Consider the following 17,797-nt stretch of genomic DNA (forward strand, 5'->3'; position numbering starts at 1 on the left):
CCTCCCAGGTCGGACTGGCGGACTCCAAATACCTTTGAGAACACTCAGGCATGCAGGTTTACTCACGATGTTTTCCTTCACCGTTGATGCAAGTGATGTTTTAATGACTTAAAAACGCACATAACTCAGAAAAGTCACGGATGCGTGCTGGGATTCGAACTCGGCCACACCGAAAGTGAAGTCGAGCTCCCTCCCACTCTGCTATTACCGCTTTTGTATTTACTAATTGTTTTCTCGATGTAAGTGAACTATTGTGTTCTTTTTGAGAAATAAATGCCTCCAAACCGAAAACAGCCAGTCACCTAATAATATCCATCACTGATTATATACAAATAAACTGACTGTTATTGAAATAATTGTTTATTTTAGAAGTACACACAAAAGTTCACATTTTCATCATATGAACGATACATAAACTTAAATGTTGGAAGGTTCCGATCCCGATGTACTCGGCGGAATATTTCGATTTTTATTTTCAACCACTTCACTATTTTTATTTTCTACATTAACACAGTTGCATAAAGTATTAAAAACAACCAAAAGCACTCACTGTCCTTGTCTTTGAGATCGTCACAGCATTTGGCGTCCTCCCAGAACTGCTTGTTCTCTTCATCACAGTCCAGCGGCGATAGCAGCATGTGACGTAGCTTGTGGAACTGACACGCGTAGTACACGCGGCATAGCAAGCCATCCTGTCATAAACAGCGCTTAGTCATTAAGAAGCGGTGACAGCCTGGTGGGTAAGGCTTCGGCTTTCCTTTCGTAGAGACCGAGTTTGAGCCCCGGCACGCACCACTGACTTTTCGGAGTTATGTGCGTTTTTAATTTAATAAATAAATAAATATAGTACGACAATACACACATCGTCATACAGCCCCAAAGTAAGCGTAGCTTAGCTAATATAAGAATAATAAACATAAATACTTATAAAATACAGATAAACATCCAGACACTAAAAAACATTCATGTTCATCACACAAACATTTTCCAGTTGTGGGAATCGAACCCACGGCCTTGGACTCAGAAAGCAGGGTCACTGACTATACGCCAATCGGCCGTCAATTTAGTCCATTTAAATATCACTTGATTTAAACGGTGAAGGACAACATCGTGAGGAAACCTGCATGCCTGATTTTGGACCTGTCAATGCATAAGTTTAAACAATGTGTTAAAACAGATTCAATAAATCGTGGTTACTATACGATTGATGAATTTCTTTACGTCAAGGCTGCTTGGAAGCAGGCTCCGCCCACATCTATCACAAAGTATTATTATTATTAAACTCTTTATTTGTATACATACGTATAACATTAACATATATAAAATATAACAAAAACAGAAACATATAGAAAGAAGTAGTAATACAAAAGGCGGCCTTATCGCTTAATAGCGATCTCTGCCAGGCAACCTTTGAATTAGGAAAAAAACAGAAGAGGAAAATAGACTGCTGGTGGTACAACTATTAAAATACATACATGCGAACATGCTAATACATAAACTAGTGTACACAAATAGATCAAAAGCAAATAATATATGTAATTAATAAATAAATATAAAAATAAACTAATATATATAATAACAACACTTACATATTTATATATTTTAACATACAATAATTGAGTAAGTAACAAAGTAGTGAATTTAAAAGATTGTAAGCGGCAAGAAACTTAGACGGTCGCACTTTTTCAACATCATTATGTTGAAAAAGAGTGACCGTCTGAGTTTCTTGCCGGCTCTTCTCGGTGGAATCTGCCTTCCGAACCGGTGGTAGAGTCACCACAAACAGACTGACTTGACGTTTCAAAGGTGCTTATAAACTGGGCCTACTTGAAATAAATGAATGTTGAATTATGAATTTTAAATTTGAGAGTCCTCCATAATTTTCTCAATAGTGTGGTAAGTCTGCCAATCCGCTCATGGCCAGCGTGGTGGAATAGAAGCACTAGTTGTCAGAGATGAAAGCGGAGCCGGATGTTTCTGCAACCTTGTCATTAAGAAATTTATCAATTGTATATATTGTTATGCATTGGTAGGTCCAAAATTACTTTAGGAATCATATTACCCAATCCCACAGATGACTTCTGTAGTGACAATTATTTCTGATCGTCTGCGAAAGGTCACAGACGATATGCAGATGTCACTAATTTATGACCATTTCTTGTAAGTCTACTGTTTATATCCACTTTTTGTTTATATAGACTAATATGTTGTCTTACAAATACTATATTATTAATATAGTGTACTATAAAGATACTCTGCTTAAATCAAATGCCTTTCAATATTCTAAGAACACCTCAACAATTCACGGAACAATGCAATTGAATGACGTCAATGAACGCGGTATGGGTGTCATGATATGATATTAGCTGATGCACACCACGACACACCTATTATCTTCAACTAAAGGATCCTACAAATCTCATACCTTTAACAGAACTTCGATATGTTCGTTTGCTTTAGCTTTGGCTTTGTCCGTCTCGCTTTTCTCTTTGACGGAACTCGTATTCTCTCCATCCTCGAATTCATTTTGACTTCTGAAATATTATTCATAATTTGTACAAGTTCTACTCATAATAACGAGAATTTCTTCCTTTTCACAACAGGTAACTTTCAAAACAGAGCTGTGAACATAGAGTCCCTCAGGGGCCTTTATTAGCACCTTTTTTATTTCTTACTTACATTAATGACCCTTCTTGCGTTTTTGACTACAATAGCAGTTTAGTTTCTTGTTCTTGTTTGCTAAAGATACATAACCGATCGATATCATGTTCAAACTTTTACTCATGAAAGATAGAATTTCTTCGTTTACACAGCTGGAAACTGGAATTATAGGAGTTACCACATGGTAACTCTCATAATAGAGCTGTGAAAATAGAGTCCCTCAGGGACCTTTATTAGCACCTTTTCTATTTCTTACTTCCATTAATGACCCTTCTTGCGTTTTTGACTACAATTGCAGCTTAGTCTTGTTTGCTAAAGATACATAAACTCAGCTTCATAGATGCAACTAAGATAATACGCACGTGTGTCGTTGTTGCTGCAGAGATTTTTGATATGTAACTGACGCAAGTGTGGCCGCTATGACGGAGCCTATTTCACCAGCTTTCACCACCACGGGAACCAGTCCGCTAGATATTATCATACCGCCCTACGAAATAAAATCACTTTTATAAGCTTTGTACAACAAAACTCGTCGCCATTATCACAACACAACATATTGGGTAATCCAGAATCAAAATATGATTGTTAGAAAAGACGAATAAAAGTTAATTAAAGTGAGAAATGGATATGATTCATTCGATTAAAAAAAAATAAGAGCTTTTAAATTTGATACAGCAATTTAATCTGAAACATCTAAGATCTTTCTTTTTAATTGGATATGTCTGGATATAGACTACTTGGTAAAATTCTCATTTGTTGAAGAGTTTGTCCAACAAAAGAAATCGAGACGGAGGACCGACCAAAGGTAATTACTAGATTTCATAGCTCTAAATTAATAATAATAATTACTTTTATTCATTATTTAAGTTTTATTAATCGTTAAGTAAACTATAACTTTTAGAAATTCAAGTAAGTGAGTCGTGTTATCACCTGATTTGAAGGTTGATTATTGGAAAGCAATTGCGACAGTATTTGTTTGACAGTTTTTTTATCCCCCTTTTCTTCGTCTTCTTCAGCTCCTGCAAAGATATTATTATCTAGGTATTAGCTTAGTTGTACTGGTTAGATTAAACTATTTGCCTAGCTTCGCATTTAATATATTCTTTCTGTTGTCGTAGCCTGAAGAAATGCCCTTTTTAACCTTGGCACCATAAAATCACTAAATCCCTGAGAACAGCTAGCCTAACTGGTTTTTGGCAGAGTTCCGATCCTTCATCAAAAACTCTCCTGGCGTCCAAACTAATTAAGCTTTTAGTATATAGGCATAAGTCATAACGTAGGATTAGTTTTAGCTTGTGATTAGCTGTAGTTAGTTTGTAATGTCTCTGTAATTAAATGTTTTATAGATGAAGTGTCTCAGTGTCTCATTTTAAGTAAACCCGTAACAATATGATAGCTTAAATTTACCTGCATTAAGCTTAACTTGCTTTAAACCAAGACAACCGGATGAAACAGAACGGTGTAGTTTACAACTTCTTTATTTTTATATGCCGCACCAATTGATCAGAACACGTCAGTTTTATAGTGATTTCAAATTGCAAAAGCACCGCGTTTATTCCCACAAGACTATTCTAATTAATTCCGAGTTCCTTTAAGCCCATTTTCGTCAGAACGTTGTATTTTCTTTGTTGGTCCGTTTCAGTATTTTTAAATAAAAATGTGAGATAGTGATATCAAAAATAACACCCGGCTTAGTTTTTTTGTAGGCTTCTGAGACCTGGGCCCGTTTGGAATCCTCGTAGCTTTAGTTTAAAGATAAACAATGAAGTTTTCACCCTCATCTCACTAACATGCACAATTTTTTTCTGTAACGCATTCAAAGTGCCCTTTATACTTATATTTGAATAAATAAATATTTGACTTTGACTTTAAGTATGAGGCGATCATTCCGGAAATACTATACGCACCTGCATGTTCCTTATCAGAATCCCTGATGAGAGTTTCTGTAAATGAAATATTAAATGATATGTTATGTATATGGTAAAAATAAATGTATTAGTGGTATAATATTAAATATATCAATGGAAAACATATCAAGCAATTAATTTCTACTGACCTGTAAGATCGTTGTTCGCATCAACTGTCTCTTCCAAATCCGCTTTATCATCCGCTGTAATGAGAAATATATGTTAACGAGCGCGATTTGATCAGATTCGATTAGAGAAACGTTACGCTCGAGCGTATCACCATAGCTCCCGTACATTGAGGACCCCGACGTAGTTTTTGAAAACTGTAAAAATCTTAATAGATATAAAGAAAAAAATATTTAATCCTTACTATTGAGAAATGAGAAAAGTTTTAAGCACAGAAGCAACGCCACACGGTGCACCTCTGTACAGATAGAAATATAGATGGAAAGTATTTATTGCACATACAGAAAAAAAAAGTTCATCATTAGATTATATGCGCAAAAGGGGGCCTTATCGCCTTTGATTGATGAAGCGTGTCTAATTGCGCGAATCTACACTCGCAGCTAACTTCCGCGACGACATCAAGTATGAATCGAAATATACTTTCTACGGCGCCCCGGGATACCGCGGTGCCCAGGTGTGAAAGGCCTGATACAGTGAGTTAAAAGGTCGGAGAGCAACAAAGGCTACGTTTCATCCCGAATAAAAACGTTTCCCACGAGATTTGTAAAAGAAACCTTAATAAACGCGGACTAAAACGACAATTTTCTATTTGTTGCACATATGTACCTACTTATTTTTAATTATAAAACCCTTAAACTATATTTGTAATATTATAGTAATGATCTACATTTACCTTTATTTTATTTAGTTATTTTTTATTACACAAACTACTAAAATTATTATTCTTCGCATCCTGAAACTTACATGAGTTTATTTGGACGCTGCACATTCCTCTTAAATCTCATAAGTTTAAATATATACAATATCATATATTAACCATTAAAAAGCAATAAAGTATACAGCAGGTAGTACACTAATAAATCCAGTGTAGGTAATTCTGTACTGCGAGCCATCGCGTCGCTTAGTAGATACGAGCGACCGGTTTGGCGCTGCCCCGAATACCTAAGTTCATATATTAAAACACATTGAATCAATCGTGGTAACTACCCGATTGATGAATTCCTTCACGACAGAGCTGCTTGGAAGCATTTCGCTTTCATCTCTCACAAGATAGAAAAATTCTAAAGATTGTTAAACAATAAAGTGATGTTGGAAAAGAGCAATCTGCTGAGTTTCTTGCCGGCTCTTCTCGGTAGAATATCCTTTCCGAACCGGTGCTAGACTCACTACAAACAGACTAGCTTAACGTTTCGAAAGTGCTTATAAACGAGGCCTGCCTACTTGAAATAAATGAATTATTTTTTTTTACTTGAATTTTGCATTTATGCTTAGATATTGGATAAAAGCAGGCGTTTACTTTGCGGAAATCCATGATATATTATGAAATTTAAGCTTAATTTGATATACTCCGCGCAAAGCAGAAGAATCTGTATGGTGTAATTCATAATTTCTCCAATCCTTATACTTCACACCAAACAGATCCTCGGCAATATACCCTCTACGCACGTGTCGCTCTGAAACCGGAGCATCCTCAGGAGATGTTGATTTGACAATGAATAATTGTTAAGACAACATCTCCGGGATACTACACATTAAAATTAATGGATATAAAATTGTTATGAATGCGAAAGTTACTGCGTGAAAGGACCAAAAGTTTATATGTTACGTATGACTTACATGTGGTGTCAGTTTGCGGGCGAGGTTTGTGAGTGGCGCGTATATCGTGCGCGTCCCGTAGCATCTTCTCTCCGGTTATGATATTGTCGTATACGCTCCACAGTTTGCGCACGCGCTCTGCCGAGGTACATAATAAAAAGATATCGGAATAGGTAGAGCAATTTGGCCATCATAAACCCATACCGGCCCACTATACAATTGATGAATTTCTTAATGACAAGGTCGCTTGGAAGCATCCGGCTACGCTTTCATCATCACAAGATAGAAATAAATAAAATAAATATACTACGACTATACACACATCGCCATCTAGCCCCAAAGTAAGCGTAGTTTGTGTTATGGGAACTAAGATGACTGATAAATATTTTTATTGAATAATATACATAAATACTTATAATATACATATACTAACATTTTCCAGTTGTGAGAATCGAACCAACGGCCTTGGACTCAAAAAACAGGGTCGCTGCCCACTGCGCCAATCGACCTTCAAAACTGAATGTTAAAATGTAAATAGTTGATGCTGGAGAAGAGTATCTGCCGAGTTTCTTGCCGGCTCCTTCTCGGTAGAATCTGCCTACCGAACCGGTGGTAGAGTCACTACACACAGACATACTTGACGTTTGACGTTTCACTGCTTATATTAGGCCTACTTGAAATAAATGAATTGCTAAATTTTGAATTTAATATCATGTCTTTTATAATGTCCATCTTTTATCTTATAGTTATCCATGGAGTTTGTATAAGTGGCCCTGCCGTACTAACAAAATGTAAAATAAATAAATAAATAAATAATGATGCTAAATTGAATTTTGAAATAAATAAATGCTCACCGGCCAGCGAGGCTTGCTCGTGGGTAGAGGTGAGTGCTAGATGTATCAGCTCCATGTGCTGTTTGAACGCCGCGTACTCCTTCTCCATATCCACTTCCGTTGCGTTGCTGAATGTCTCGTGACCTGGTGGATGGGGATGGGACGGCCGTCATCAAGAGAGTCAAGAGAGTCATCTTGGCCCCAGGGACTCGGGCAGACCTTGTCCAGCATAAAGCGGCACAATACCGTGCACGTTTAAAATCTCCACATAACACATAATATACAACGTGTAACAGAACAACGAAATAATGTTGAAGGATGCATAAGTATGTTATAAGTATATTAGTATTTGTTACTAACATTTATTTTATATTTATTTTAATACTTGTTTCGTATTGTTATTATTTTTAATTTAATTTGTGCTTCTTTTTATGTTATTTTTTTTAAATGTTAAGTGCACTGCATATGGGCTATGCGTGAAATAAAATTTGTTATTATTATTATATTACATAAGGAATCACCCTATAATTTTTTTAAATCAAAATAAGCATACAAATTTGTCCAAACAAAATTATTCATAACATTCCAAGTGTTTACTTATGACAACCCTATTGAAGATAAAAGACCGACACGCGCATAGTACCTACGCTACGCGACGCGTACCTAATAAAGTGATTGGAGTCACTTGATTTTAATGCTGTGATGTTAGTGCTGTATCTGATTTCTTTCAGTAAAAACGAATGCAGTGATCCTCTCCTAAGATTTTTACAACTACAAATGTCTTCCTGCTTTATACATACTCAAAAGCTTTGTACACGCTGCCGTCTATGGGACTGTTGAATAAAAAAATATTTGACTTTGACTTTGAGTACCTTTGAGCATGAGTTCGTTGAGATGCGCAATAAGGGCGTCTCGCATTTTCTTGGTGTCGTAGTTGATAGCGATCACATCGGGTGGCAGTTGGATCTCGTACATCGGGATTTTATTGTATCTGGCAAGAAAAATAATATTCAAACTTCAAACATTTTGAATGATACTTTCATTCAATCCTTCACGAAATGTTTGAATGAATGAGTGAAGTTATGAGTGTATGAATTAACCTATAACGTGAGCTCTCTATTGGTCCTGCTCTCGACCGTACTTCGACCGGAACATCTCGAATTGTACATTGCTTATTACACTCTCGGCTTCCTTATTGCCTAATACCGCCTCGACTGGAAGCTGCCATGTTCCGAACAAGTGCGTACATACCTAAAACAGGCAGTGGTGAGCCTGCTGACGAAGGCGTGCGAGTGCGCGTTGAGCGCGTGCGCACACTGCGCGCGCGCGTACCGCGGCGCGGACAGTCGCGTGCGCACGTACTGTGCTAGCGACAGCGACAGCGCCGTCCGCGACAGGCGCGACCCGCGCGACACCGCGCCGCACTGCTCGCAGCGCGACCAGAACATCACCTGGCGACACGGACGGCGGACGGCAGATAAGAATACTGCTGTACCCACACCTCCTCTTCCCGCGGTTGGCGAAGAGGCCTATGGCAAAAACGGGCAGCAGAGTCCCCTGTGCTACTACTGCTTTACTGCGATCAGCAAACCATCTTTATTTTTCGGATTGTGTATGATTTTAACAGTCTAACGCGGGCTAATTGGCGTATTTTTTTTTGTTTTTCTTCCTTTTTTCCTCTCACATGGTGATCGGACAGTGCCTTAGGTCAGCACTATAGTTGCCTTTTTATACCTGTTTATTCTTTATCTTTTGGACTACATGATACTTACTATATTTAGTGCAGTGCGTCCGGGCCATCAGGGTTATTTATTAATTACCATCATTTATCGTTACAAATAACATCTGCTAGATAACATAAGTTTTCTTTGTTTTTTTGTTTCTTTTCTCTCCTTTTCGCATTTTTTCCCCTAGGGCTCGAAGAAGCGTAGGAATCGTAGGCCTGCGTGTGCCGCATGTGAGACCGAACCTCGATTCGAATGCGTTCTCGATCGGAGTGAAAGACGAAGACATTTATTGCATTTAGCGTAATTCAACACCACTACCGATATAGATATGATATGAAAAAGATCTTTGATATTCAATAAAGGTATGAGACTTCCTATCACTACCTACTAGTTTTATAGCTTTTATGTCGCCCAGTTTTAGATTTCTACAGACATAGTATTTTCCGTAGTCGGTTATCAATTTTATGAACTGCATGTTATTGAGTGCTCATGTGTTCATTCTATCTCGTTTATTATTGCTATCTCACTTCGGCGAATGATTGTGATGAATCTCTTTCACTCTCCAGTCGGGCTGGGATGCGAGAGAATTTTGCCTATGGATTATCTCGTCAAACTCTATAGAAAAAATACTAGTTACTAGTAGAGATAAGTATCTCGTGGTGCACATGCTAGCCATATAGAACCAAAATAATAGATAGATAGATAGACACTTTATTGCATACAAATTACAAAAACACACACATACAACAAAATTTGGTGCTCGATGGCGATGTGTGTATTGTTGTAGTATATTTATTTATTTAACATACAGTAAACTAAAAATTCTGGAAACATTGGTATGCAAAGGCGGTCTTATTGCTAAAGCAATGTCTTCCAGACAAACCTTGGGGAAAATAAATCTAATTTTAAAGGGTAGGGTCGCAAAATACAAAATATACTGTAATCATAATATAACTACTACTATTAATATGATATTTAGATACTAATTTATTATACATACAAAAATACTTTATATGTATACACTATACACTAATCTATATATATAAAAGAAAGTTGTGTTAGTTACACCATTTATAACTCAAGAACGGTTGGACCAATTTTTATGATATTTGATTTTTTGGATTCCTCTTAGACCGAAATAGGATAATAAGTATTAAAATATAACATTCAACAAAAAAAAAAATGTTCCGCGGTACGAAGTTCGCCGGGACAGCTGGTATGTAATAAAATAATTTATAACAATATAAATAAAATGGGTTATGTACCTGTTTGTTCTGTTCCTCTTTGGCCTTATCCACGCTGCTATGGCCGATCGTATTGCAGGTGATCGTGATGCAGACGTCATCGTGTACGAATCTAAACAGATTATTTATTTTTGGCTAAAGTTTTTATCAACATATTATGTCTTCGTCATCTTAAGAGTCTTGCTTGGCACAAACATAAATACTTGATGTTGTTATGTTTATTATGTCCATTTCTTTAATTATGTACACCGACCTACGTCAGTGATCATGTAGAAATATTTTTTTTGATATTTAAATAAACTTTATTTAACTAGATAGTAAAACTTTATGGGTATTTAATATATTGAAAGTTATATCTAGTTAACTAGATAAAACTTTCAATGTATTAACCTATATACCTCTTTTCTATTGCTGGTGTCGTTTTTTTCTACAACCGTAGTAAGGCGAAAGATAGAATTTTTGAAAAGATTTTTATTCTGTATGTATAACTTCTAACGTGTGTACATAAATACACACACTTTTTTTTTCTCTACATATCACCCAAATAATTGGACATCCGATTTAAGCGTTTCCTAGGTTTCGTGAAAACGGAAAAATTCATTACACTTTAGTTTAGGAGGCGACGGTATAAAAATACTAACTTCCTGATATGCTGGTTCATCGGTATATGGCAGTTGGACGCGGGGCACTTGTGTTCGCTGTTAAAGCAGTACTTCTCCAGGAAACCACCCAGAGAAATGTCGTGACGGCCGTACATCTCCATTGTCACTATCCTGGAAACAACACTCTATTACAAAACCTATACTAATACCCTTCCAAACTCCATGAAAATTTACATCTTGGAGATGTCTCTTAAAAAGTTCAAAGTTTGTATTAAACGTAAGCTTATAGAAAAGTCCTATTATAGTATAAAGGACTACGTAAACGATAAAAAAGCTTGGGTGTAAATTATTGCTCTAACCAGGTTGCTCTTCTAATATTTTAAAATGGCATTGTGAGATGGTGATAACAAAAAAATAGAAACACCCGGCTAAGTTTGTTGTGGGCTTCTTCTTAGACCGGGACGCGTTTGGAACCCTCGTAGCTTTAGTTTTAAGTTTACGAATGTGGTTATCGCCATCATCTCACTACCGTGTAATTCTTATGTACGCATCAAAAGTGCCACCTGTGGGCCTACTTGAATAAAGATATTTTTGACTTTGACTTTGACATCCTGAGTGACCTCAAGAAATTCCACACTACTTAGTAGATTAAAATTTTCAGTAATAATTATTAAAAGTGTGTAAATTTTATAGTTTTAGTTTATCTATGTGTATAGGAAGAACAGCCTGGCCGATGTATCAAATCACAGCAGGGCTGTACTTTTCTTTTTCAAAAATTCTATCTTACGAAACTGTTAATTATAAGCATATAAAATAAGATAATGTAAGAAAACTAAATCAATAAAAAAAAAACCTTACCACATATCTATATGTATTAAAATCTACTTTTATATATTACGTATATTTATTTAAATTATCTATGTATAAGTATCTATATATTTTAGTATTTATCTATATATTACAACACTCTTAGCACTATCCCGTTCTTTTGCTCTAAGTCCTTTCTACAAAGGTTGCCTGTAAGAGATTGCTTGCAGCAATAAGGCCGCTTTTGCATGACTACATTGTTTACTGTTTCATTAATGTTGCTTTTCCTATATAAATGTTTACAATAAAGTGTTTCTTCTTCTTCTATATTCTAAACATGTATTTTTACATCATTGGTTGCCTGAAAGAGATCGCTTGTAGCGATAAAGCCGCCAAATTGTATACGTAGTGTTGAGACTGATTTTCCTGTTTCATAAATGAATGTATGGAATGAATGAATGAATGAATACACTTTTATAGTGCCCCATAGAGAAAATAGTGGTCAGAACTTCGACTTCACTTTCGGGGTGCCGAGTTCGAATCCCAGCACGAACATCTAATTTTTCTAAGCTATGTGCGTGCAAGTAATTAAAATATCACTTGCTTCAACGGTGAAGGAAAATATCGCGAGTAAACCTGAGAGTTCTACATAATGCTCCCAAAAGACGTGGTGGAGCCTTAACCCTTTCTCACTGTGGGAGGACACCCATGGCCTGTAGCGGGTGGATATAATACGATAAATAATTGGATTTACGCTTTTATAATATGATTCCTAAGGTAATTTTGGACCTACCAATGCATAAGTTTAAAGAATGTGTTAAAACACATTTATTACAGCGAGGTTATTATACAATTGATGAGTTTCTTAATGACAAGGTTGCTTGGAAGCATCCGGCTCCGCTTTCATCTCTTACAAGATAGAAAAATGAATGTTAAAATATAAAATGTAAATTTTTGATGTTGGAAAAGAGCAACTGCTGAGTTTCTCGCCGGCTTCTTCTCGGTAGAATCTGCCTTCCGAACCGGTGGTAGAGTCACTACACACGGACAGACTTGACGTTTCAAAAGTGCTTGTATTAGGCCTACTTGAAATAAATGAATTTTGAATTTTGAATTTTTTTTGAATTTTGATACTGTTTCTCACCAGGGGTTTACACAGAAGTCCGGGACGTTGGGAGATTTATTGCAGTAACTGTACAGTAAGAGACTCAGTCGCTGGTGATTCTCCGGTGACAGCACATCTAGGGGCTCCGTCTCCGTGGGCTTGTTCGTATCAGCTTCTGGTTCCGTACATTTGATTACGGACACTTTATAGCGTGGGCATTCCGCTGAAAGACAAATGGGTTTTAGCTTTTCACTTCTATTGCCCCCCGCTTTTAATTGCGATACCGAGGATACAATAATGTTAACTTAATAATAAATTTGTGAGATGGTGATAGCAAAAAAAAAACCCGGCGCGTTTGGAACTCTACTGGCTTTAAGTTTAAGTAAACGAACGTAGTTATCACCATCACGTGATAAAGACGCGCCGCTTAAGGATTTAGCGTTCCGGTACGATTTAATTGCGATACCGAGGAAACAATAAACTTAACTTAATAATAATTTTGTGAGATGGTGATAGCAAAAATAAAACCCGGCTAAGTTTGTTGTGGGCTCTTCTTAAACCAGGATGCGTTTGGAACTCTACTAGCTTTAAGTTTAAGTTAACGAACGTAGTTATCACCATCACGTGATCAAGACGCGCCGCTTAGGGATTTAGCGTTCCAGTACGATTTAATTGCGATACCGAGGAAACAATAAACTTAACTTAATAATAATTTTGTGAGATGGTGATAGCAAAAATAAAACCCAGCTAAGTTTGTTGTGGGCTCTTCTTATACCAGGACGCGTTTGAAACTTTACTAGCTTTAAGTTTAAGTTAACCAACGTAGTTATCACCAGCACGTGATCAAGGCGCGCCGCTTAGGGATTGAGCGTTCCGGTACGATTTACCTGCCATACTCCTAAAAGTTTGGCTCGTTACCATCTTAGACTGCATCAGGTGAGATTGCAGTCAGGGTTAAACTTTTAGTGTAATTAATAAAAATATATACGTACGTTTATGTTTATTAGTGGGCAGCTGGCAGCCAACGGCGCGGAAGTTGGCGAGGGACGCTCTTAATGCACCATCATCTATCGGTGCTGTTATCGGATCGCGAACGAAAGGATGATGGTTCTGATGAAATAAATAAAGAAAAAATAACAATAAAATAGGAAAAACTTTGTGAGCAACATTCAGCGAGAGTAAAGTAAGACGTACGCGGGGCGTTCTCACTGGACACAACGCACTCAGCACTGTATGCAATAATGGCTGAATGTGGATTCTGTATATTCTTAATTCTGTACTCCTAACTTAAACAATTAAACAACAGTTGTTATTTTACTTGCCTGAACCTTCACATTCTTCGAAGGTGCCTTAGGAGACTCCTTACGTAGAGCCCTTGGCGTATGGGGGGTTTGAGGAGTTTGTAGAGGCAGAAGGTTTAATGATGGCGCCGGTATTACTATGTTAGGAGACATTGATAACACCACGTCGTCGGTACACCATCTACAATATTACAATTTTAAGACAAGGGGTTATATCGTGTTATTTGTTAGGGTAGTTTTTGCGCGTCTGGGAAGTATACAACGGGTTCCCCGGACGTCCAATAAAGCCAACGAGAGGGACATGCCGTGGTGGTTTCTAGTTCGGGTAAACGAGTCCCACATAACCTCTGTACTGCCCAAAAGGACAGAGGTAGCCATAAAGCTTTTCCACCACGACAAAAAAAAAATGGTAGTTTATGCGCAATCAAACAATACAGCGAAGGTGTTCGGGCATCACGTGAAATCTACTGAACGGATTTAAATAATATTTGGTATTGTGGTAGCTGATATTCCGGGTCAACATATAGGATACCTTTTATCCCGATAAACAAAAAGCTTCCCCCGGGAAATGAGATGAAAATTTTTATCAATTTTTCTTCATAGATCCGTTAAATTTGAAACGATTTAAATAATTCTTTTTTTTTTTGAAAGTGTATACTATCAAGCATGTGTTGTGTAATTTTAATGAAGATCTGATAAATATTTTCGGAGATAAAGGACATCAATCTTCACAGATAACAGCGAGTCGCAAGGCATATGGTACAACGATCGAATGCATGCATACCATCTTACTTATATTATAAACTAGCGGACCCGCGCGACTTCGTATGCGAATGAGTCAACTTCAAAAAGTAGTCGTATGTTCACACGCACTCAAAAAAGATATTTATTGCAGTTTTTGCAACATTTCTCATTAAAAAATATCATTTATTTATTAGGAAGCCAACGTTTATTTAAATCCGTTCAGTAGTTTTCACGTGATGCCCGAGCAGACAGATAGGCACACAGACAGACGGACAAAAATTCAATAAAAATCTGTTTCTGACTCAGTATCGATTAAAAAACATCCCCCCGTCAAAATTTTCAAAATATATTAAATGTACAGAAATCATACAGTTACAGATTTATTATAAGTAGGTATAGATAGTCTTTGAGAGACAAAATAATATTCTCTTTATAAATAAAAAGCTGATATTAAGAATCAACTTAACAGAAACGGACATAAATGAGTGATATCTGCATATCGTCTGCGAAAGGCGCAGAACTGAGTATACGCTATTACAACATGGTTCTAATTCTAGGCCTACAGATGCATAATTTTAAAAATGTGTAAAAACACATCAACGTCATCATCAATACAGCGAGATTACATTTGATGAATTTCTTATTGAAATCATATTAAAAACAATTTGCTTTAATCGAAGGATTTCCAATATTAAATGACCGCATGAATGACATAACAACATGCTGATACTGTCAACACTGAAAAAAGTTCCAATTTGACAGCACAATCCCCATCTGAAATTTAAATTTGTCAATTTTCCCCCATTTATTGAATATATAAGTTACAAAAAATGTGTTAAATGAAGAACCGCTCAACCGATTTTGTGCAAACTTCACATAAACCATCATATAATAGTCCGAACAAAGCACATTTGGTTTGGATAGGTGAGCCCGTTCTTGAGTTATAAAATTACAACGAAAAGTTGCATTGATTTAGATGCGAAAGTTTGTGAGTATGGAGGTATGGATGGATAGATGGATGTATGTATGTATGGATCGATGGGCATGTTTAAAGTAATCTTTATTACTTAAAAAAAGTCCGGGAGGCTAAATGCCTAACTGTTAGAAACAATAACCGCTTTTTGTTATAATTTGTCAATCAAAACAAACTTAAGATGGTGACGTTCCTATCAGATCTTTATCCAAATAAATAATTTTATAGTTAAAATTGATTATGTACCTGCAAATTCCTCTTTAAATTATTCAAATTGGACTATCGTTTAGACGTTACGACGGGTATAGAAATGCTTAAAAATATATCAAACAAAAATGGACCCAAACTTGTGCCATGAGGGACACCAAAACAATCCGGCGACGGTACCTTTTCACGTCGAACTTCTACAATTTATGTAAGAAATATAACAGCCACAGCTTTTTAGTTACTTTCCGAAATAAAATTTGAAGATTAAAAAGTCAAAAGCCTGAATAATATCATAATATAAACTAAAACCAAATTGTTCAATATAGAATATTTTATGAAAGTAAAACTGAGTTAACTTTATCAAAGAATTTGCCACATGAATAAAATTAAGGTACCTATTATTTTTACTATGGTTTATTTAATTGTCAGACATAAATAGAGGTTATAAAGACACTGACCTTTCACTATGACTATCAGCTTTCAATTTGGCTTCTTCCTTTGGTAAAAACACATCATCATCCACAGAGAGTCTTGATTGTAATGGGTCACTGAAATCCTTGATGGGTACACCGCAACTGAGATTTTTATCACTGTCAGTCTTACGAGAAAACTGCTTCGATTTTTGTAATGGGTCATCTACTTCCATTGATTTATTCATTTCACTATTTTCTTCTGGTTTATCTTGTTTTAATTCATTTACAGTCGCTTTGTTAGTAACATTTTCATTAAATTTTACGTCAGATCCAATGTTACGAGATTCACTGATTGCACTTTTCGTACTTTGTGGAGTATTATCAGTCTGTTTGGCATCAACCAGCATATTACTCGTGTTACCAAATATCTTATCACTCCCTTCAGACATGTCATTCGTATCATCATTATCGTCTTGTATGTTAAACTGATCTTTTGTATCGTCATAATTTTCAATTTTGTTGTTTCTGTCATATTGTTCAACGTCATCATCAACAAAAGTACCGGGTTCGGGTAATACGGCTTCTATGTCACCCAGGAATGCTTTTTCTAGTTTCCAATTATAGCACGCTAGAAGCATGAATTTGACTATTTTCTTTACACGAACTAGTTCCTGTAGGGATCCGCCGCGGAGTAGTATACAGCAGCCTAGTTGTGGTTCCGCACAGCCTTCTAACACCATTAGCGTTTTACTTGAAACTGGCAACAATATAGGGAATGTTACTGTTGATATTTAACGAAACTTACATAAATAATTGTATTACGATATCTGCCTCTTCGGGTTAGCTGGTTAGCTTCGACCGGTGATCGAAAGCTAATAGATTCGATTTCGTGTAAAAAAATTTAGCTATAGTGTTTTTTTTATAAAGGTATCCAAGTACCACCCAGGTGTGAAGATTCTGACGTCTACCTTGATGAGCATATTATGCTTACGGACCCAGTAATTATTACTAACATGATATAGTAACTTTACTAGAGTTATAGCGGTGATAGCCTAGCGGGTAAGGCTTCGGCTTTCCTTTCGTGGGGACAGAGTTCGAGCCCCGGCACGCACTACTGACTTTTCGGAGTTAAGTGCGTTTTTAATTTAAGCAATTTAAATATCAGTTGCTTTAAATTGTGAAGGAGAACATCGTGAGAAAACCTGCCGGAGAGTTCTCCGTGGCGTGAGAAGTCCACCAATCCGCACTTGGCCAGCGTGGTAGACTACGGCCTAAACCCTTCTCATTTGACGGCCGAGTGGCGCAGCAGGCAGCGACCCTGCTTTCTGAGTCTAAGGTCGTGGGTTCGATTCCCACAACTGGAAAATGTTTGTGTGATGAACATGAATGTTTTTCAGTGTCTGGGTGTTTATTTGTATGTTATAAGTATTTATGTGTATTATATTCATAAAAAAAATATTCATCAGCTATCTTAGTACCCATAACACAAGC

The 17,797-nt window shown here is 36.6% G+C and overlaps 1 protein-coding gene across 2 annotated transcripts in view; it reads right to left on the bottom strand.

The window, feature by feature from the left end:
• LOC120630373 (putative 1-phosphatidylinositol 3-phosphate 5-kinase) overlaps positions 1-17,797 on the bottom strand; it is a 40,682-nt gene that overhangs the window by 10,808 nt on the left and 12,077 nt on the right. For both annotated transcript variants that reach the window (XM_039899587.1, XM_039899586.1), the window contains exons 13-28: positions 16,352-17,063; positions 13,991-14,150; positions 13,661-13,778; positions 12,708-12,891; positions 10,796-10,927; positions 10,176-10,266; positions 8,435-8,634; positions 8,056-8,174; positions 7,205-7,327; positions 6,372-6,488; positions 4,718-4,771; positions 4,569-4,604; positions 3,592-3,680; positions 3,024-3,148; positions 2,426-2,534; positions 551-692 (exon numbers count right to left, since the gene is read on the bottom strand). In XM_039899587.1, the coding sequence (XP_039755521.1) occupies positions 551-692; positions 2,426-2,534; positions 3,024-3,148; positions 3,592-3,680; positions 4,569-4,604; positions 4,718-4,771; positions 6,372-6,488; positions 7,205-7,327; positions 8,056-8,174; positions 8,435-8,634; positions 10,176-10,266; positions 10,796-10,927; positions 12,708-12,891; positions 13,661-13,778; positions 13,991-14,150; positions 16,352-17,063 (2,511 nt within the window). The remainder of the gene's footprint in view (positions 1-550; positions 693-2,425; positions 2,535-3,023; positions 3,149-3,591; positions 3,681-4,568; positions 4,605-4,717; positions 4,772-6,371; positions 6,489-7,204; positions 7,328-8,055; positions 8,175-8,434; positions 8,635-10,175; positions 10,267-10,795; positions 10,928-12,707; positions 12,892-13,660; positions 13,779-13,990; positions 14,151-16,351; positions 17,064-17,797) is intronic.

This window comes from Pararge aegeria, chromosome 16, assembly GCF_905163445.1.
Source record: "Pararge aegeria chromosome 16, ilParAegt1.1, whole genome shotgun sequence".
NCBI classification, from domain to species: domain Eukaryota; kingdom Metazoa; phylum Arthropoda; class Insecta; order Lepidoptera; family Nymphalidae; genus Pararge; species Pararge aegeria.